Source organism: Heloderma suspectum, chromosome 5, assembly GCF_057233095.1.
Source record: "Heloderma suspectum isolate Gila_16-S chromosome 5, 16-S_ref, whole genome shotgun sequence".
In the NCBI taxonomy this organism is placed as follows: Eukaryota; Metazoa; Chordata; class Lepidosauria; order Squamata; family Helodermatidae; genus Heloderma; species Heloderma suspectum.
This window is the reverse complement of record NC_139462.1, coordinates 122912152-122933662: the sequence shown is the minus strand read 5'-3', so window position 1 is coordinate 122933662 and position 21511 is coordinate 122912152. Positions and strand designations below refer to the sequence as shown.

At 45.8% G+C, this 21511-nt stretch overlaps 1 protein-coding gene across 3 annotated transcripts in view; it reads left to right on the top strand.

Annotated features, from left to right (window-relative positions):
• The window catches only part of SH3BP2 (SH3 domain binding protein 2), an 83033-nt gene extending 66053 nt beyond the window's left edge, over positions 1 to 16980 (top strand). For 2 of the 3 annotated variants that reach the window (XM_084859913.1, XM_084859914.1), the window contains exons 9-13: positions 4961 to 5090; positions 12634 to 12689; positions 13158 to 13239; positions 14740 to 14799; positions 15166 to 16980. In XM_084859913.1, coding sequence (XP_084716039.1) covers positions 4961 to 5090; positions 12634 to 12689; positions 13158 to 13239; positions 14740 to 14799; positions 15166 to 15303 — 466 coding nt within the window. In that variant the 3' untranslated portion in view covers positions 15304 to 16980. The remainder of the gene's footprint in view (positions 1 to 4960; positions 5091 to 12633; positions 12690 to 13157; positions 13240 to 14739; positions 14800 to 15165) is intronic. The other variant, XR_014792509.1, reaches the window with a different exon arrangement.
• Positions 16981 to 21511: the final 4531 nt, after the last annotated feature.

The following is a 21511-nucleotide window of genomic DNA, read 5'->3' as shown; positions in this document are numbered from 1 at the left end:
ATGCGAGTCCCACCAAGTCTCAGTTATACCTATCAAGTCATAATTTCCCTCCTGTTTTAAGAGTTCAAGTTCGTTCTGTTTGTTTCCCATACTCTGGGCATTAATATATAGAAATCGAAGACCATGTGCTTCATAGTCTGGCTTTCTTCCTACATGTTTGCGAAGACTGTTATTGGGCGCTATTAGAGCTGTTCTCTCTGTTGCGGTACATGAGCCTTCGTCCAATTGTTACCCCCAACTTTATGTCTCCCTTCCCCGTAGGATCAGTTTCAAGCCCTCCTGATAAAGTTCTTCATGCTGTGGCCAAACACATTGTTCTCAGCCTTTGTGAGGTGCAACCCGTCCCTTGCCAACAGTTCATCTTCTAGGAAGTATAGCCCATGGTCCCAGAATTCAAATCTCTCTCGTCGGTACCCCCTTCATAGCCAGTCATTCACCCAGAGTATTTTTCTTTCCCTTTCTATCCCTCTTCTAACTACTGTAAGGATGGATGAGAAAACTATCTGGGCCCCAAAGTTCTTGAGTTTCCTTCCCAAAGCTTCCAAGTCTGACGTGATTTCTTCGTAGCTCTGCTTGGCGGTATCATTTGTTCCCACATGGATGAGAAGAAAGGGATACCTGTCAGTGGGCTTTATGAGTGCAGGCAACCCTTCAGTCACGTCTCTAATCCTTCCTCCCGGGAGACAACATACCTGGCGAGTCCACAGGTCTTTGCAACATACTTGGGTTTCGATCCCACGCATCAAGGAGTCTCCCACTACTATTCCTCTTCTCTTCCTGTTGTTGTAGGCCTTGGTTTCATCGCCTCTGCTTGGCTGACCTTCAGCCTCTTGCTCATTCTCATGCACATTCCCCTGTAATTCTTCCTCTGCAGGCTGTCCTTGGGTCTCATCCTCAAGTACCTGGAAACGGTTCCATAGCTCCACTGCCTCCACTGGTGCAGAGTGGCTTCTAGTTCTTCTTCTCCTAACTGTCACCCTTTTCCAAGGAGTATCCTCTACTTCATTTTTCCTAACTTCAGCAGTTTCCTCTTCTGCCTCAGCTTGCTGTTGCTCTTCAAGCTTCTGTTCTTCGCTTTGCTGCTGTAGTTCCACCGTTCTGTCCAAGAACTCTTCGTGTTCTCTTATTCCCCGGAGGGTCGACAGTCGCCGCTCCAGTCCTGTTACTTTTTCTTCCAGCAGTGTGATCAACTTGCACTTGTTGCATGTGTAGGCCATATTGTTCTCAGGCAAGAAAACAAATATGGCACACACCTTGCAGGTCACCACCACTGGAGAGTCTTGTCCTTCCATAGTCTCTTTTCCCTTTTTGTGTCTAGCTTTCTGATTGTTCTAGACTAGTCTGTGCCTGCTCCTCTACTCACTAGAGGTTAAAAGCAGAGTCCCACTGGTGTGGAAGTGTGTGTTACAAGAAAAAGAATTTTTAAAAAAATGTTAGGAGCCTCCCCCTTGACCTCCCCTGGCCAACTCCTGTTTGCTCCCCCTGTTCGTTCGCTCTGGTTGCTCGCTCTCTGGGAGCTTGCTTGCTTCTGTAGTCCCTGGACCAGCTGGAGCAGCTTCCTCTGCTCTGCTCTGCTGTGCTGTGCTCAGCTGGGAGGTGGGAAACAGGCCTTGTTTTGGCCTTGTTTTCTCTGTTGGATGTGAAATTGCATGTTTCCATGGCCAGTGGAACAGATGGAACAGACTCGCAGAGAGATGGATGGACCAACGAAACACACTAATGACATCTTGGAACAGTGCCTGCGGTGCTGTATTAACTATCAACAAGACAACTGGAAGGATTTACTGCCTTTGGCGAAGTTCGTATTTAATAATGCCTTTCACTCCTCCACCCAGTAGACACCTTCTTATGCCAACTACAGGTATCATCCCTGGTTCTTCCCAGGATTCTCCCTGGAGCCCTCCATCCCAGGTGCAAACCACCTCCTTCAGGGCTAACAGGTCCTGCACCAGATACTGTGGAAATAGCTAGAGCACTAAACAGACTTGCAAACTCTTTGCAGATTGGAAGCATCAGTCAGGACCTCCATTACAGGTTAGAGACCAGGTGTGGCTGTCATTCGGACACCTCCCGACAAGCCATAAGTTGGTTGCCTAGTTTCTGGATCCCTTTCATATAACTACTCAGATCAAACCTGTCACCTTTTGGTTGCAGTTACCCCCTTCCATGTGGTTTCATCCTGTTTTCCATCAGTCCCTCCTGGTTCCTGCATCATCAGATCACCCAATCTGAGGCCCTTCAGATCTGCCTCCACCAGTGCTCATAGATGGGGGGGAGGAGGAGGCACAGATATTGGACTCTTGTCTCCACTATGAGCACCTTCAATACCTCATTGATTGGAAGGGGTACGGGCCAGAGGAGTGGTCTTTAGAAGATGCCAGTTATGTTCATGCCCCTTCTGGTCTGGCATGACCATGTTTTGGTCAGCCACTTGCATCACTGGTATTCAGGGGAACCAGGACCCTCTGCCCTTCCAGGGGGTTCCATAGAGGGGGAATAGTGTCATGCCCCTGCTGAAAGACTCCTTGGAGGAGAAAGAGTTGGAGAACCAGGAACCACCCATCACCAGCAATGTCCAAGATCTTCCAATAGATCAGGAAGAGCCCAGACTGCCATGAGGGTATCACCTGCGGCGGACAAGGGCTGTGCTTCAGAGGTGGAGGCAGAGAAAATCCCAGGCCCTCAGGAGAGATGCTGCTTGAAAATACAGGAACTCAGAAGGGGTGCTAGACTGAGCCAGAAGCTTCCTTGTGAGAAAAGGTCTACTTGTACACAGGAGGCTTGCTCACAAGGAGGATCTGAATTCAGCTTGCCTTGACTATGGACTGCTGCCTTGACCGATTCCTAGTGTGAGCACTTCTGGATTGAACTCTGACAATCCTTCTGCCTGCTCCTTGTCTGCTGTGTTGCCTTGGGACCTTGTTGCCTGCTACCTGGACTGGACCCTGACCCTCCTTCTGCCTGGTCTTGTCTGTTGTGTTTCCCTGGAACCTATTTGCCTGTGATCTGGGCTGTTGAGATGTTGCCTTTTGCCTGATCCTTATTTGTGCTGACCACCTTGGAACTCTTGGACCCTTGAACCTGCAACTGCCCGGCTCAGACTCTGAAACATGACACCACCCACCACTGGAATGTGAACTCTGAAAGCTTCTCCTACATGGAATTCTGCCCTTGGGCTGAAAGAGATTCTGCAGCCCTGGCGTAAGGTCCACAGTGCTTGTTCCCTTTCTGAATGCCTACTGTTCCTCTACAGGCTAAGAGGTCTATCGTTCTTGGTTAATGTATCTCTCTTTTTATACATTGGCATAACTATACTTTGAGGTTCAGGCCATGTCAGTTGACCAGTATTATTGCTGTCAATTAAGCTAAATAGTCTATAGTTTGAAGGTGAGTTCTTATTGCCTATTTTGTTAACTGGACATTTTATATGTTAACCAGCCTGCAAGTATTAAGACCTGTAGAAATGAAGCAATCAAATAACTTGGCTAAAACATGCACCCACCAGTTCATACTGCTCTTGAAAACTCTAACAAAGTGTCAGATAAAGATGGAATTCCTCACAGAGGACAGGCTAATGGTTCAATTTTCTGTCTCAGAAAAATAATTTGGTGGCCAAGGCTCAAGGTCAGAAAAAACATATTTACAGCAAGTTTATGCACATTTACTTGGATATAAGTCCCATTGTATTCAATGGAGCTTAAACTCAGGTAAACAGGCCAATTTCTAGGTATTTTAGGCAAGATGGTATTTTGGCACCTGGTGGACATACCGCCCCCTCTCTTCTCTCCCCCTATCCCCCAACTGTGCCCCTCTCTTCTCTCCCTGTCCAGTGTTGCCACCCTAGCTTCGACCTCTTCTGCAGCCGCTGCCATCTTCCCTTCTTTACTCTCCCTGCCCCCCCCCCCTGTGCTGTACTTTGAGGGGTCCTTCCTTAAAGTGAGGCATTTTGGTTGACATGGCCCTGGAGAGTTCCACAGCAACAGAGGCAATCTTCATAGCCACCTCACCTAGAATGCCTTGCTTTAAGGAAGGACTCCTCTAAGTGTGGCATTTGGGCCTGACCATTTCTCTGGAGAGCCCACCTACCTTCATGATCAATCTCTCACTCTGGGGGAGTCCTCTGAGCAAGAAATTGGGTGGGCTTGTGGGCTGTTTGGGTTGCACCAATGGGTGGGCAGCCAGCATGAGGGAGGAGCCGGAGCACTGCTGCCAACTTTGGGGGTTATTTTGGTACCCCTCTGAAATTGGAACCCAAGGTGGCCACCCTGTTTACCCCCCAAAAGTTAAGTATTTATGAGACTGAGTTAGTTTCACTGAGGCTGCAATTAAGGGTTAGAGGACCCTTTGGAGCAGAGTGTGTGTAGTGGTGGTGGGGTATGTGTGCAGTGGGCTGCAGGGAGGATGAGGAGAAGGGAAAGTTGTGTTACACGAGCAGATGTCCACTCACATAATGTTGGATCTCTCCCTATATACCTACTTAATTATTCCAAATAGATTTCCACATATCCTTTGATCCTCAAATATTTTGTCCCATTTCTGAATATAATCTGGTCTTCCATTCTCTAATATGTACTGTAATTTGGTAAATTTGAGGCAACATCCTTTTTGATTTTCCTGTACTAGCTTTTCAAAGCCACCTTTTTACTATGTAAACTCCTTTGAGAACTTTTTTGAAAAGTGGTATATAATATTCAAAATAAATAAAATGCATAAATTCTGAGGAATTCAAATGTTTCTTGGAAATTTTTCAGGAGTTTCTCAGTATAGGATCAACAGCAGTGGATAAAACAGCTTCCCCACTTTTGCCCATCTTCACCTGCAGTGTGCAGCCACAAGGGAGTTACATGTTTATTGGGTGCACTGCACTCTCAATTCATACAGGTCAATTACGAGTCTCAACCGATCTGTCCAGGCTTTGTGTAATTCTTTAATGGTGTGACATTATCTTTTCTAATTTCAGTTTAGGTTCTATTTCTGCTAGGAGATTACCTCCAGATGGACAAAGTTTCCGAGGTGCCTCATTTGAGAAACCAGCATTGCCTCAAAAATCAGAATTATCTGGAGAAGATTCAGACGGTGATTATGAAAAAGTAAGGCAGTTCATATAGAGTTATGTTTTGTGGGCTTGTACTAGAACCTTGATATACCTGGTTCTTGGAACTGATCTGTAAAATTTCAGATGATCATTAAATGTGGTACTGTTGTACTGGCTGCCCTATTCAGCAAAGCGTTGGACAAGATATCCCATGATATCCTTATTGACAAGACAGTAAAATGTGGGTTGGATGTGACAACTGTTACATGGATCCACAACTGGTTGAGCGACCGTACTTAATGAATAATCATTAATGGCTTTGCATCCTCCTGGAGAGAGAGGTCTCAAGTGTAGTGCCATAGTGCCATGTTTATAGTGCTCTGTGCTTTTCAGCATTTTAAAAAATAGCTAGGGTGAGGCTATAGAGGGATTGCTTATCCAGTTTGTAGATGACACAAAGCTAGGAGGGATACATAGTGATGCATAGTGATACAGCTAAGTAATTTTAGACCTTTGACTTAATGGTTTTATAGGCCTCCCACACTTTAGAGGGCCACGTGTATTATTTTAGTTGTGAAGCACACAACTAACATTTCTGTTCCCCCCCGACCCCCCCCCCCCATTCCATGCTTTACAACTGCTTCTACATTCTTGGTATGTTATAGAGAGAGAAAAACCCACAAAACCTGTTTGCTGCCCCTGATTAAAAAGAAATACTCTGAGCATGTGCAGTTTTGCATTTTAAACTCACTTAAATCCTAGCACCATCATGACTACAGTGGAGTTTGCTTCTGGTGCCCTTATGCTAAATACATTTACTTGGGAATAAGCACAATTCTCTGAATAATATGTTTTAAAATAAAAATAATAAAATGAGTATCTGTAACCATGCATATGTCCTATGTCCAGCTAGCCATCCCTGACTATAAAATGTTTTTAAAATATGGCAAGAGAATGGATGAGCAGCGTCAGTCCCAGAGGGCCCTGGTTTGTCCACGTGCCTGTTTGCCACTGTCCCCATAACCTGCTGCTCTCTGGGTGGTTGCTTGGGGGCCTCTGGGCTGTGAGGCCCTGGATGTCAGCCCCAGGGTCCAACTGTAGCTGCACCACTGTGCCAACACCATAGATTTCAAAAGGTTCTTGACAGGCTGGAAAATTGGGCTTGAAACTAAGATGAAATTCAACTGAGAAATGTGAAGTCTTGCATTTAGGTACAAAGACATCCAAGACCCAAGTGTAGGATGAGGGAGTCCTGGCTTGACAGCAGTATATGTAGGTCTTCACTCATGCTCTTAGGTTGCAGCTGTAAACACAGTAGGTGGTATGCCCCATTGAACATAGTAGGATTTAATTCTTAGTAAACACACATAGGACTGCTTTTGAATTCAACAATGCCTCTGAAGAAAAACACACATCATAGTTTTCTCAAATTTTTTAGACTCTAATTTAAAGGATACATGTATGTGTCAGCAGCAAGCACTGTCTTAGAAAAGGCTGGAGGGAGCAAAATGCCTGCCACCCACCCACCGATATTTAGTGACTAACCTAGGGTCTGACTACATGTGATGTCTCATCTGAGTTCTCCCACCTCTAGGAAGGAGCAGGGAATCATGGAAGGAAGAAAAGGCAGTTGCTCACCCTCCCTAGAAACCAGAGCAGAGAGGAGTGCCATAGTGATGCCCCTGCTTGCTCCCATCCTCTCTCACGGGGTGGCACAGCCCAGAGAGCTGGTTGTAGAGGGAGCAACCCCCTCATCCCCTCACTCACTCAGCTACACTCTCCAGCCAGCATGATGGGGGAATGTACCCAACAGGCTCAATCCTCCACATCAGCCAGTGAGAGAGGGCAAGTGAGCACAAAGAGGCGGTGACCACTACCCCAAGGAGCAGCCCCTTTTGCGCTCTTGTTTGCTCACTTCCTCTCCTCCACCCCACACGGTGAAAGAGGGCGAGTGAGCAAGCAGAAGGCGAGTGAGCAAGCCATTTTGTTCCCTCCCTCCCTCTGGGTGGTTCTGCTAAGCCCAGGCCCTCCTGCTGCATTGCCCAAAGAGAGAGGATGAGTAAGCAAGCAGAACACTGCAGAGGGAGAGGGCAGCTGAGCAATTGGGAACAGCAGCAATTATCCCTTGGCTCATCCTCTTTGCCAAGAGAAAGAATCATAGAATAGTAGGGTTGGAAGCGGCCTTTAAGACCATCAAGTCCAAAGAGAGGCTGAACTGTGCAGGCAGTAGCTGCTCTGACTTGCTCATCCTCTTTCTCTGAGTGGCACAACAGGGAGGATTGGTTCAGTGGGCAGAATCTCCACTACCGTGCTGCCCAGAGGGAGGATTCAGGTGAGCATGGGAACAAATGAGGGGGCTGCTCCCTCAGGGAGCCAACCCTCTATGCCGCACTGCCCAGAAGGAGACAGTGAGCAAGCAGCCAGAGGTGGCTGCTCACCCTGTGCTCCTAGGCAGCACTGTAGTCCCAGTACTCCCTGTCATAGTCCCTAAAGAGGGCAAGCAAAAGAGTGAAGGCAGGGGCAGCTGCTGCCTCCTCTTGCACGGGCACTTCCAGACCAAGCCCCAGAAATGGCAAGGTTTGATCAGCGGAGGTGCAACCATGGGGGGAGGTGGGGCTTTCCTGGCTGGGGAGTCGCTCCCCCTTTGCTAAAGGGGCAGGGGAGAGGAGGAGACATTGCAATTGTCCATCCGTTGCGTGCTTCTCCTCGACCCAGTGGGCTGCTTTTCCTTCAAAATAAAACTGGCAGTGTTAAGCACTCTTTTTCAAATACAGGTGGAGGGAGCAATCCTATGGCTGCTAGGCAGCAGCTAGACGGCCATAGGATATCTGTTTTTCCATGCTCCGAGGTCAGTTCCCGGAGAACCGACTTCTCTCCACTTCATGCTCACAAGAGAAATGTGGAGCGGCTGAAAAGGGGTGTTCCCAGAGGGCATTCTGGGGTGGGGAGGGGGGAAATGCCTGTACGACACATCCAATGTGTCGTACAGCAGCCTCCTCTCCTGCTCTGCCCTCCCATGGCGAGACAGCCGCAGTCAGCTATCTAGCCAAAAACACAGGGCAGGAGAAGCGCAGAGGGAATGATCGCCTCTGTGCTTCTCCTGCCCTGAATTGGATAGGCGGTCGCCTCCAAGTTCAGAAGTGGCTGCCTATCTGAATAGGATTGTGCCCTTAATGTCATGTGTTAGGCACTGGTGTGGAAGGATTGTGCGCATGCACGCACCTTAGTTGCACTATCTTTAATTCTCATTCTAGCAGTAATCCTATCTGCGCACATATACCCTCTTCTGGAAACCACTTCCGTAAATGGGTTGATATCAGAGTGTGTCCTTTTGATTTTTGATCTAGATTAAGGAAGTCCTCTTATAAAGGCCAACATGTATACCCAATATGTGCTGGTTGCTGGGAAGGGGATGAGGGAAAAAAAATCCCTTTGAGTGTAGCTTTTAAAACTGGGCCATTGAACATCTTTTAGCCCGAGGGCTCAATTCAGTCTCTGAGAAGCTCTCAGAGGCTGCCTTCCAGTGGCAGGCGGGGCCAAAGGAAAAGGGGGGGGGCAAAATTACTGCAAACCCCAGCATATTTTAGCTGAAAGCTCTTGCCAGGAGAGGCATTTCAGCCTATTAGAATGGAGGAAAACCATGCAAAAGCCAGGAAACTACCACATGACCAGCAGTTGGGAGAAAGGGGTAGGGCCAGGGGAAGGGGCTGTGGGAATCTGGGGAACCCTGATGGGCCATATTTGGCCCCCAGGCCATCCAGATTTGGCTCCCAGGACTGAGGTTCACCACCCCTCTTAAAAGAAGGAAGTGGGGAGTGTTGCTCACCTTACCAAAATAAAACTAGCATGAAAGCTGAAACTTTTGTCCCCTTTCTGAGCTCTGTGTTGCTATTGTATTTTAGTTGCATCCTTCGATGCATAATGGATATTAACTAGACAGACTTAGGTGCTGCTATCTTCTTTTGCAAACAACTACTTTGAGATATCAGTCTCTCCCAAAGCACTGTTTGCTTTATTTTATTTAAGACATACCATCTTGATTATTTATTTATATGTATTCTATTATTATTTATTATTAATTAATAAATAATATAAAATAATTAATAAATGCTATTTATTAATATTTTATTATTTATTTTCATTTATTTATTATTTTCATTTATTTATTTATTTAAGCACCATTTGCATTATTTTATTTAAGACATGCCATCTTGATCCTTACTGGCCAACAGAAGGAGGGCAGAGGCCAAAACAATTAGGAAGGCAATCTTTAGAACAGAAACAAATGAGTGCTCAACCCAGCCCAATCCTAGACATATTTATTTGGAACTAAGATGCACTGAGTGGATCCTTCGGATTGTGGCGTACTGGAAAGCAACAACAAGGTTGTTGCTTGCTGGGAGAAAGCTGAGGAGAGTGCACAGCAAGAGGAGGAGGTGGAGCCACTGCCTATTCTAGTCATGGCACTCCCGGGTGAGCTCTTTTTAGAACGGGCTTGGATTAGGCAAAACAACTGTTGCCTGCCCTTCCCCCACCTTCCTTTGTTCCACCTTTTTTCTCCTAATATGGCTGAAACTCAGCATGGCCTCTGCTATTCCTCCCCCCAGTGCCTCTCCCTTTCTTCCCCTAAGTTTACATATGTGTATGGGAGGGAGAAGGCACAGCAACTGTGCTCTGTTCTGGGCCAGAGGGGGGCCAGAAGTCATACCCAATCCAGAGCAGCAAGAAAGGGCAGAGTGGGCAGAGACATCATCTCCAGGGATTATCTCTGGGGATTGGGGCAGCCATGCATGCAGCCACTGGGAAGGGGAAGAAGCTGACTGCAGCCTCTTCTGCGTGCTTTCTGCCAAGGCAGATAATTCATAGCTGTTCTCCCAGAGTCCCTTCTGGATATCACAGCATGTTGCTTTGTCCACTGTGCAATGCTGTGCCCATAGATCCAGATGGACTTGACACTGTGACCTGTGGCTAAAGAGAACAAATCAGCAGTGAGTAACCTAATGCAGGCAAATGTAGCCTTGTGGGACAATGATTTCCACTATTTCTAGTACCCAAATGCAGGAGATGGTGAGCCTCCAAATTGCTGCTGAAGTAGTGACACCAAAGTAGTGACATCAAAACAAGTGAGCCCCAAAATCACTAGATGAGAGTTTGAGTGCTGAAATGCAGAAGTGTAGCACACCCACAAACTGAAAAACTGCTGTGAAGGAATCATTGTGGTGGATGAGAACCAGGCACAGTCATGTATGCCCTTGTGGATAGTAGAGGCATGGGCTGAGAGGCCCTGAGATGTATGCAAATGATCCAGCCCATGGTCCATTTCACATTTCCTAATGCAGAGGCAGACAATTACATTGGCCAAAGCCAAAGCATGGCATGTGCAATCACTCTGCAAAGAAGAAAGCAGCTTGCCCACCTTCAGGGCCCCCCAAAAGGTTGGCCCAAACAGACAAATCATGGACTTTAGGGTGTGAAATAGCCTGAAAACCAGCTCAGAGGTTACTGGCTGCTTCTTGTTGGGCATAAGGGAGTGGCCTACCACCCATCCTCCATTTTCTTGTGCTCCCAGAAGACCACACAGGGGAGTCCTAGGCTTTGCTGAAGAAAGAAATAGGGATCAAGTGAATGGCCATGGTTTGGGAGGCGACCTCCTTAAGAAAAAACAGATATTGAAGTAGAAGCGATTCTGGGATTGCCACCTATAGGGCATGTCCAAGATTGCCCAGAAGGCACTAAATATCTCCATGTAGGAATGGGAAGTGGACTCAGAGGCAGTGTTCAATACACCCAGAAAGAAGATTTGATCCCCCAGGTGTCCAGAGCTGTACAAGGAAGGGGTCCAGCGTGGGACACATACCAGGTGCCATAGAATAGAACCTCTCCTCTGAAAGTGAGACAAGGTGCCTCCTATGCACAATGTATTTATTACCTGGTTGTTGTGCTGCAGGAGAGAGCCAGATCAATTAAGCCTTGTAGCATAGCTATCCTGTCAGTGGGCAGGCAGGATGTACCAGCCATGGAATCATGTCTGCTACCCTCATAGGTAAGCCTTTAGGAGGGCTGCTGAGGTTTTTTCCCCCCGAGTACCTCCATTGCTAGGAACTGCGGAAGGCCTTGAGGAATGCAGAGTGCTCTGCAGAGTACTTATGCCCAACAAACATAAGTCATCTAAGTCACAAGTAACATGGGGATGACCCATTCAATCCTTGATATGCCGTTCCAAAAATAAGCCAGAGTTCTCAAATGCTATATACACTACTGAAAACCCATGAGCATGGATTAGTCTACATAACAATGCTGTTGAACATAAAATCCAATAAGCTGAAATAGTGGGGTCTAAGGAGGGCCAAAGCAGATACTACTTTAAAGATGTAACCAGCAGCTTTTACTCTAGAGTAGGTGAAGAGGGCATGATCCAGATCAGGTTTAGCATGAAATGTGAGGTTGCGGGCGGGGGGGAGCTTTAACTCTTCCTACCACCACATACTATGGGCCTGATCCAGACTGGCCCATCTCTGAAATGCTTAATTTTAGGCTACAGCTCTGCCAGTTTGCAGACTTTCTGAACTGTATCAAAACCATCAAGCAGGTGCCAGCCCTGCTCAGGGCTTGCAGACTAGACTACCTCTTTGTAAACTGTAAACCCTGAAATCCAATTGCTGATGGTCCTTTCAGGTTCTGGCTTCTCCCCTTCCTTGCCATCTTTACCTTTACCCTTACCATCCTGTACACCAGTTCTGCAGAGTGAGGAAAACATCAACATAAAAGCCCTTACGTCAGGAGTGGGAATTCTCTGACCTTCTAGATGTTGTTGGACTACAGCACCCACTATTCCTAATGATTGACTTTGCTGGCTGAGGCTGATGAAATCCAATAACATCTGGAGGACCACAGGTCTAGCTTAAGTTCCACACCTCTGCCTTAAGTATTTGCTCTTTGACCTTCTGTGGGTGGTTGGTCTGATTCATTGTAGCTTGCTTCCTCAGTGTCAATGTCATTCCTGGCCTAGAATCATTAGGGTTGGGGAAGCATCATATCCTTGATCCCTCCTATGTAGGGCCCACCTACTAAGCCCAGGTTGTGGGGTACCACCTACTCATACTTTGTAACTAGTATCAAGAGCCACCCCAGGGACCACCTCACCTATCTCCTTACCTGGAGATGCCTCATTGTATCTTGCATCTCTGTACCATATGTTGGACTACTTGTGACTGGATCTGTTGGACCACCTCTTGCTTGATCTTCTGCTGAAGCTGGTGAAACTATCTGAAGTAGAGAGGGCATGCTGCAGGGTTTTCTTATAACACATGAGGAATGGGTGGTGGGCTGGTTTACAGGGCCCAGGTGCTCCGGACTTTCAGTGATTCATAAAACTTGCTATGATGGGACACCAGATGGCCTACAAGGCTCCTTCGAACTCTGTGATTCAACTCTTTGAATATTGCCTAGATTTCAAATATGCTTCCCTATGTGTGACATTGGGGCTTGATCATCAGATGGGTGCAGTCGAATGTGATTGTGAAATCAGTTTTGCTATGTGTGGGGCTATTGCACTGTTTTTATTCTTTTGGTTTGACAGGCTCATTTTTTTCATGCAGGTTGAACTGCCTAATTCAGTATTTATCAATACCTCTGAATCCCTCGAAGTTGACAGGTAAATTTCTTACCATGCAAAGAGTTGCTGAGGTGTTGGTAGTTCCTAGAGCTAGTTGCAAAGGTGGGCCAGAAATATAGATAGGAAAAATGGCTGGAACACAGACAAAAAGCCAGAAGCCAGAAATTTGGGCATGTGACAAACACTGAATACTGACTGACCAATTGTAATGCAAGGGTGCTATCAGCTTGAAAAGCAGGATTTATAGCAACCTATTACTAGGTTAGGGTTAGGATTGGCTTTATTGCCGTGCCTGGTGTATTGGCTTCCCATATCAAATGTGCTGCTATATTCTAAAGCATCAGCCATGTCTTGAACAGTATTTTAGTGCTATTCTCCAAATAAGTGCTGTTCTCGAAATAAGTGCTATTGCTGAAAAGTTAGTTGGCAGGTTTAGTCATAATTGTCATATTTCAAACTCCTTTTTTGATATTTCACAAAGTGACCAGTATTTTCACACAATTTTAGGATGTTCAAATCTGCAAACCCCATAGGACATCCGAAAAATGGATTATTCTGTATTAGGAATTCATCCACAAAAACTGGGAAGGTAATAGAATATAGTCTAAAGATTTTATAAATGAAATGGCATATGCTTTCCTCATGTTGGATGATGCAAATTGCATGTTTTTGGCAGTTCTGATTTTCAGTTTTTTCTTGGAAAGGAGATTTCATTCAATGTGGTTTATGTGCAAAATTGTCTATATAGCTCTTAGATTAAGGGGTTTCTAGTAATAGTGAAAATATTGGCCCAACAAAAAGCTTCAAGTTTTACAAGCTTTCAAACCTTACAAAACCTGGCAAAAATTATTTCCTTTGAAGGCAGATGCCCACATTCTCCACTCTTTCTCTAAGGGGATTTTCTAGTCCTGTCTCATTGGAATGAAACTGCAAGATGATGCATAGAGCCTTGAAAAAGACTGTATGTTGAAATGCATTGGACAGACAACAAATTTCCATTTTGGAGCACAAAATGCTTGTTTGTCTCCTTTTTTGTTTGCAATTTACTTGCCTACTCACTTGCCCTATAAGGCTACTTCCAGAGAAAGTAAAGGCTATTTTTTTTATTCAGTATTAAATGTATATCCCATCATTTTTTCCTCTTGCAATGAGCCCAAGGTAGCTTGCATGGTCTTCCTCCCCTGCATTTTATCCTCACAACAACCCTGTGAGGTAGGTTAGGCTGAGAGTCAGTGACTGGACCAAAGTCCCCCAGTGAGGTTCATGGCTGAGTGGGGACTAGAACTCGGATCTCCTGAGTCCCAGTCCAACACTTTAACCACTGCACCACACTGGCTGTCATGCTGGCATGAAAATAAAATTATTCTAGCATGGCCAGTCAAATGGTCGGTCTTCCTTCTTCCATCTTCCATCTGAGTTATCTTATACTGTTACAGATGTTGAACGCACAGGAGGGAATATCAGAACTTGCTTGTCATATTCATGTACAGAACAGAACATTATACTCTAGGTGGGATGGGAAAGGCCCTAGAGCAGGGATAGGTAACGTGGTGCCCATGGGCACCAGTGCACCCTCGGACTTCTATCTTTGCACCTGCTAAGGTGCCCTACCCCTCCCACTTGTTATTTGTTTTTTAAATTACAAAGTTTCTTACTGGCATCTGGGATCACTTCAAAGCAAAGTAAGGGCTTTTAGAGTCTCTCATCTTCTTTCCCATGAATGTCTCTGAGCCCCACGTATGCCCCAGAGTCATTCTTAGGAAATAAAGATGGCAGGTGGCTACAGACCGATGCTTTTATCTGCAGCTCATCCATTTTGTGGTGGTGCCCAGAAGAGTTTCTTAAATTGCCAAAAGGCCCAAAAAGGTTACCTTCAGCTGCTTTAGAGTTTGAGCCAGGCTGCCTATATCTTGACTGTTGGACTAGATAGGGCTACTCTGGCAGAATCTGAGTACAGATAGACAGCTTCCTTTTCTTCTAGATTATACTTTTAACATTTTCATTGTGTTAACCATATACTGATTGGGAGGATACCTGGGACAATGATGGCTAAAATGTCATTCTTTACTGATTTTTCCCCCCTTTCAAGGTGTTAGTTGTATGGGATGGATCTATTGAGAAAGTGAGAAACTACAGAATCTTTCAACAGGTGCGTAGACAGATGGTATGTAGGGATGCCATTCTATTTACTGTGTTTGAATACAACAATAGGCAATCTACATTTAAACTAATATTTCCCCACAGAGGGTTGATTATAATGAACCGTAGATGGACTTGGTCTCATTGTTCAGATTTAAGTCTTTGTATGTTTGAAGGAAGGAGATGCAGTACTTTGATCTGAACATCAACAAAACTTAGGCTTGTTAACATTCTGGACTGTAGCTGGAGTCCAGAAGTTTACATTTTATGTCCAATTTGTTGTATGTCTGAGTTGCTCTCATTGCTCCTTGTTATATTGTCATCGGATGGCCTGAGTTGATCAGTAACTGCAAATGTCCATTTAACCTTACAACAGGACTCCAAGTTTTATCTGGAGGCAGATGTTCTGTTTCTGAACCTTGAAAGTCTGGTTGAGCACTACTGCAGCCATGTCCTGCCCAACCACAACAGTTTGATCCTCCGATTTCCTTATGGCTATTCTGGACCAAGGTGACAGACTTCATAACCTACTCTAACATCAAGAACAATTGAAATGAGCATATATAGGATCAGATGCAAGTGTTTACTTTCCCCATAAACTAAATATGAATACCCATATTGTCTTTGATTTTTCTGTACTTTCCTAGAAAATTTTAGACCTATTTTGGCTAATTATTCTTCGACAGATTGTATGGTTTCATTGAATTGATTTATCTGGTATCCAGACTGGATTGCTGGGATCCATGTAATACGTAGTAGGGCACATTGTCAGAAGTGGGCTGATGTGATTTTGTTGTAATGGTTATCTCTGTGACGTGAGTATTTAACAGACGACTTCTCTAAGCATATGGTTATGAAGTTAGAGTTACTGAAAGTATTATTATGAGAAAAAAAATGTGAAAGCAAAGTGCTGATGACCACTTAATACTTGTTTTCATGCCTTGTTTTTCAGTGAGCACTGAAGTTTGTCCAAGTATTTTAATAGTTTGTTATAAATAGCAAAAAAAAACCCACAATAGGCTTGTTTCCAGAATATAAAGTCATTAGGCTTTATATCATGTCTTGTGACCTGTAAACATTTAACTATCTCCTAAGACTAAATATCTTTAGAAATCATACCAAACCTGCAGTTTACTTGCAGTACATTTCTGTAATATGGACCAAATATGGACTTGCTCTGTCATTTTGGGATATTTTAAAATGCCCCTACAGGATATTTTCATGATGATGACTAACAGTAAATACTTACATTAAGTTTAGGAACACGGGAAGCTGCCTTACACCGAGTCAGACCATTGGTCCATCTAGCCTGGTACTGTCGACACTGACTGGCAGTGGGTCTCCAGGGTTTCAGGCAGGGGTTTCTCCAGCCCTACTGGAGATACTGGGGATTGTACTTGGGACCTTCTGCATGCAGAGCATATGCTATACCACTGAGCTACAGCCTCTGAGCTCAACCAGATGATTCAAAGTATAGGATAGCAAATTGTTTTTAAGCATGCTAATATGAAAAATCAGTTGTAATGTCCTGCATTTGATGATTTTTATATTATAAGTCCTGTAGTTATGAACTATGACTCATATGAAATGGGAATCCAACTGAGCTGGGTTTATATAAAGAGGCTTTTGAATCTGGGAGTGTACTTAAACTGCTGTGATGATTCATGTATTATTACCTGGTCCAGTATTCAAGGAACAATGAATAATGCATTAAGGGTGTAATCTTATGCAGGTAGAATTTTTTTGTCTAAACATGCATAGGATTGCACCCTAAGATATCTTTCACCATATTTCCAATGGAATCCTAATTCTCAAGACACAGATAAATCATGGGTGTAGACCAAGTAGATAAGTGTAGATAGGTCATGAGTGTAGGCAAGACCCTTCCCTGGAATTTGTACATAATACCATGACAAGGAAGATGAAGTGCTGAATGCAGGTGCTTCAAGTGGTTAAGTCACCTCTGTCAATTAGATTCTCCTTTGCCTCTGCAGGCTTCCACAGCACACATTGGCCTTTACCAGAACTTGCCCAGTTGGAAGATCACAGAATCATAGATTTGGAAGGAACCTCAAAGGTCATCTCATCCAACCCCCTGCCGATGCAGAAAATCCATTATTACAGCATCCCTGAAAAGGAGCCATGCAGCCTTTCCTTAAAAACCTCTAATGAAGGGGATTTCACCAGCTTCCAAGGCAGTTTGTTTCAGATGTTTTTTCAATCCCTTATAACTAAACCAGCATATTAGATTGAAGAAATGGCTCAGGAGTGAACTAGAGGGATGGAGTGCAGAGCCATAATCCAACTTAAATAGTGTGAAATTAATATTTGTGTGAAAGGTCCAGATCCCAGTGAAGTCATGGCTCACATATAACAAACATTTCCTTACAGCATAACCCCATGCATGTCTACTCAGAAGAATTATTATTTTCAATGGAGTAAGTATGTATAGAGTTGCAGCCTGAGTTACTTAGCCACGGTACTAGGCATGAACATCAGATTCATCCAAAGCCTGAGTGGAATTGGGCCCCTTCAGACCATTTCTGGTCCTTCCTGAGGCAAAGTGGGCCTCCCTCCAAAGTTACCAGATGCTGCTGAGATTGCTGTTTCCTGCTACTAAAGTGGTGGGGAAGCAGCTGTCTTGGTCGGGATTGCTGGAGGGGGAGGTTAAACCTTTCCCCACCCCCAGTGACTCCCAGTGATGGGGAAACAGTGATCCTGAAGGGGAAACAGTGATCTCAGAGGGGATCACTGGGTGGGGGGAGACTTTAACCTCCCTACCCCCCCATGACCCCATTTCAGTGAGGTGGGGAAGTTTAAATGCACTGAGATGGGGGAAGAGTTTGCGTGAGTGCATATGTGGGTTGCTCCTCACCCGGCACCACATGCATTCCTTAGGGCCAAAAAGGTCTCACACCCCCCCCGCTGGCTGCCCAGATGTAGGCAGCCTTTTTGGGCCCATGGACATATTTGGAAATGTGAGAAATTTTCCCTGGCTCCACCACTAAATGGCTGCCGTGCAAGACATGGCTAGTCACAAAGGACAAATAACCTGCCCAAAAGAATGACTACAAGGTAGAGGCGGGCTCTGAGCCCCGACACACTCAACAATATCTTTGAACCCACTATTTTCAGCACCAACAGTAAGGTATTTCACAGAAGGAAAATTCTCTTTTTCTCCCACCCCCCGCCCCACAGTCAATTCATCCCCCCTCTCTTTTTCTCCCTCACTCAGATCACTGCTCATACACTCTCTCTGACATGCCCCAGCCCACCCATAGACACTTGCTCCTCTGTCTCTCCCTCCCTCCCCCACTCTCTTATACACACACACACGTGCGCGCACGCACCATCATGCCTACATACTTTCATTCATTTCCCTTCTGCCTCTGCAAACGCATGAAAAAATATGTTCATTCTTTTTCAGGCTACCTCCAAAATTCCCCTAAGCCCTTTCTCTTTCCCACTCTCTTTCTTGCACACATGCAGCACCCATTCATTCAGACATACATGCATACGGCTCTTCCTGACCCCCCAACTTGCTGCCAGCTGGCTCCCCCAGCCCCTGTTGGTATCTTGCTGCTCTCCCTCCCCCCTACTTGCTGGTGTCTGTGACCTCCCCCCCCCCAAATCTGGCTTACCATTGCCCGTCCTAGCCCCCCAATGCTCTCTTTAGCCTGCCTGCCCTGCCTACCAGAAAAGTGACAGGAGTCCCTTCCCTCCACCTTCTTTTTTCTTGGAAATGAAGATGGCAAGCACTACAGAGGAAAGCGTAGGCCTGCAGCTGCTCGCCATCTTAATTTCCCAAGGATGTCTCTGAGCCCCACATGCGGCCCAGAGGCATTCATGAGAAATGAAGACAGCAGTGGCTATAGGCCCTCACTTTGCTTTGGAGTGATCCCAGTTGCCTGTAGGAAAATTTGTTATTTATTTTTAAGGGGTAACACACCTTTGTGGGTGCCAAGAAGGGTGTCAAGGGGCACACTAGTGCTTGTGGGCACTATTTTGCCTACTCCTGGTCTAGTCTGTACCAGACCTAGGATAACATCTAATTAAGCCAGAACTTATTGTAGAAACTTTGGGCCACATCACATATCTGATCTTGTTTGCATGTAAGGCTCCCTGGAGATAGAAGCAAAAGAGAATGACTGGTTTCACACAATGGCCACAGCTCATCATGGCTTATTTAAGCCACGACAAACTGTGGTGCCCATGGGCACTGCAGGCCTAGGGGCAGCCTGTCCATATAGATGAGCTAAGTGGTCGCCAAGGGCACCAAGTTAAGTGGAGGTGAGCAAGGGACCAACTGGGAATGGTGGGGCTGACAGGCTGCCAACTGGCCGTTGGGAGCCAGTCTTCCCTCAGGTCACACAGGGTATCCTCCTGTTGGTCCCAGTTGGAGGCAGGGAGTGTGACACCCCGCACCACCCCAGAGAGCAGGTGCTTCCTTTGCCCTTGGAGTGCTGAGCCTAGGGGCTGGCAGCACCGTGTTGGCCATGTTGCCCCGAGGCTGCAACCCAGCCCCTTCTTCCAGGGCTGTGCTCATCCCCTTTGTTGTTTTTATCAGACGCTCTGTGCTGATACAGTGCTTAGATTTTTTAAAAAAAAACATTTTGGACACGTTTTATTATAAATGATACTTCCGCTTCTGAAGACATGGGAGGTGGGGTTTGGGGCGGGCACTGATTGCATGGTTCGCCTAGGGCACCAGTTGCTGACAGCTAGTCTAGGGCCAGCCCTGTTCAAGCTGCAGCTGATGTCCTCTGAACCCGGGGAACATGGGTAAACTCTTGCATAACCCTCAGTCCCCAGGTTCAGATGACACGGGCTTGAATATTCAGAATAGCCGCCGGCACTCTCTGTAACCCACAGTGGCCACAGTGTGTGAACCAGCCCAATGTCTTCGATGAACCACACTCTACCCAGCACTCTACCCAGTGGTTGAAAAATGCAGCACTATATTTGTGGAAATGGCTTCTGAGAAGTCCTGGCTGCATCAGTAGGAATTACACTGGATACAGGATATACATTTCATGACTGTAGCTGCCAGCACACTCTTGGAAGATCACATGTGGATGAAATTGGCCATGTGAACCAACCCTTTGTCTCTTTTATGCACTCATTTTGTTTTACAGACCAAACCTCATAGCTGCAGTGGAACAACATAAGTAATGACTGATGTGATTCAAGAGACTTAAGCAACCTTTCCCAATATGGTGCCTTCCAAATGTTGGACTTCAACTCCCATCAGCCCCAGCTAGCATGGCAAATAGGTGTGATGAGAGTTGGTATTCAAAATATCTGGAGGGCACTAGCTTGGGGAATGAGGAAATGCATTCTGGTGAGAGGTTAAGACTAGTGCAAAAGTGGGGAGGCAACCATATGAGATGTATGTATGCCCAGACATACATACTTTTGAGTAATGCGATTGTTGTAGAAGTGTGCTTACTGTGCTTTGTATGTCTGAACAATCTTTTTCTAAGGATCAAGCTTGGGGAAAGCCTATTCCTGTTCACAGCTGAGGCTGATTGTGCAAAGCACTTATTGGCTGGCTCCTATAAGCCCATTGCTGTTTCCTTCTCTGGAACACTTTTTCAACTTAAAAAAAATTCTTTTAGAGCATTATCAATTTTTTAATGTGAGGAAGAAGCATTTAACGAATGAACATAAGCCAGTTTACAGAGACAGCAACATCGGTCTTACACCCTGATGGTGCTTTCAGAATTTGCATGTGTAAGACAGGCCCTGAAGAAGGAGTTTATTCTAAAATGCGTTGGGCTGCCAGTCTTATCATCAAAGTCCCAGGGACCATCGTTCCAATCTCTCCTGGTCTGTCATTGCTGTTCCCCATCTTCTCTCCCTATCAGTGTAGTTGATGAATTTTAATTAATTCATTGGCCTTCTAAGCTGCGTTTAACATCAAATTTAACACAGAATATCTTAAAATCAAAGTAACAAAACATTTGAAGTAACAAAACAGCGCGATACACACTGCCCTATTTCATTTCCATGTCCTTTCAGGCTCCATTCCTTGCTTTACGGATAGAATCATAGAATAGGGTTGGAAGGGGCCTACAAGGCCATCGAGTCCGATAACTCATTTGTAGCTTGCATTGAGTTCAGCGGAGCCAGTCAGGTCAATAGACGATCTCGTTTCTCCTTATTTCCCATGGGCCTCGCAGTAGCTGTCACTGTTTCGGGCCGACATCCTTGTCCTGATGTCCCTGGGTGCGGAGCTCGAGGCCCCGGTCGCAACCATGGGCCTGTCTCGGGGCGGGGCGGGGCGGTAATAACGTCTCAGGAAGGGGCACTGCGCTGGATCGCACTGCTGGGCGCTGCCCTTTCAAGCCCTTCCCACGACCCTGCAAGGTGTCTGCATTTCAGTTGATGGGGAAAAATTGAACAAACTCTCAAATGAAATAAGATGTGGCCTAGAATAAACGGGAGCGCCCACTTTCACATTTGGTTGGAGGCGTCTGTGGCTAATACGCTGCTGCCCTATCATAGCTATGCTAAAATCTTGAATTTTTCCTATGGGCAACTGTCCAAAGGGCCCGAGATACCCCGCCAGTGAATAACAGCAGCGCTACTTTTCGTTATAAGTCTATGGTAACTGCGGAGTGCCTTCTGCAAAGCCAGCGAATGAGCAGCCTGCTTGCTCCCGACGCAGGCGCTCTCCAATGACTGCCGTCCTTATTGGCCTGCGGACCCTTCGAAGCCGC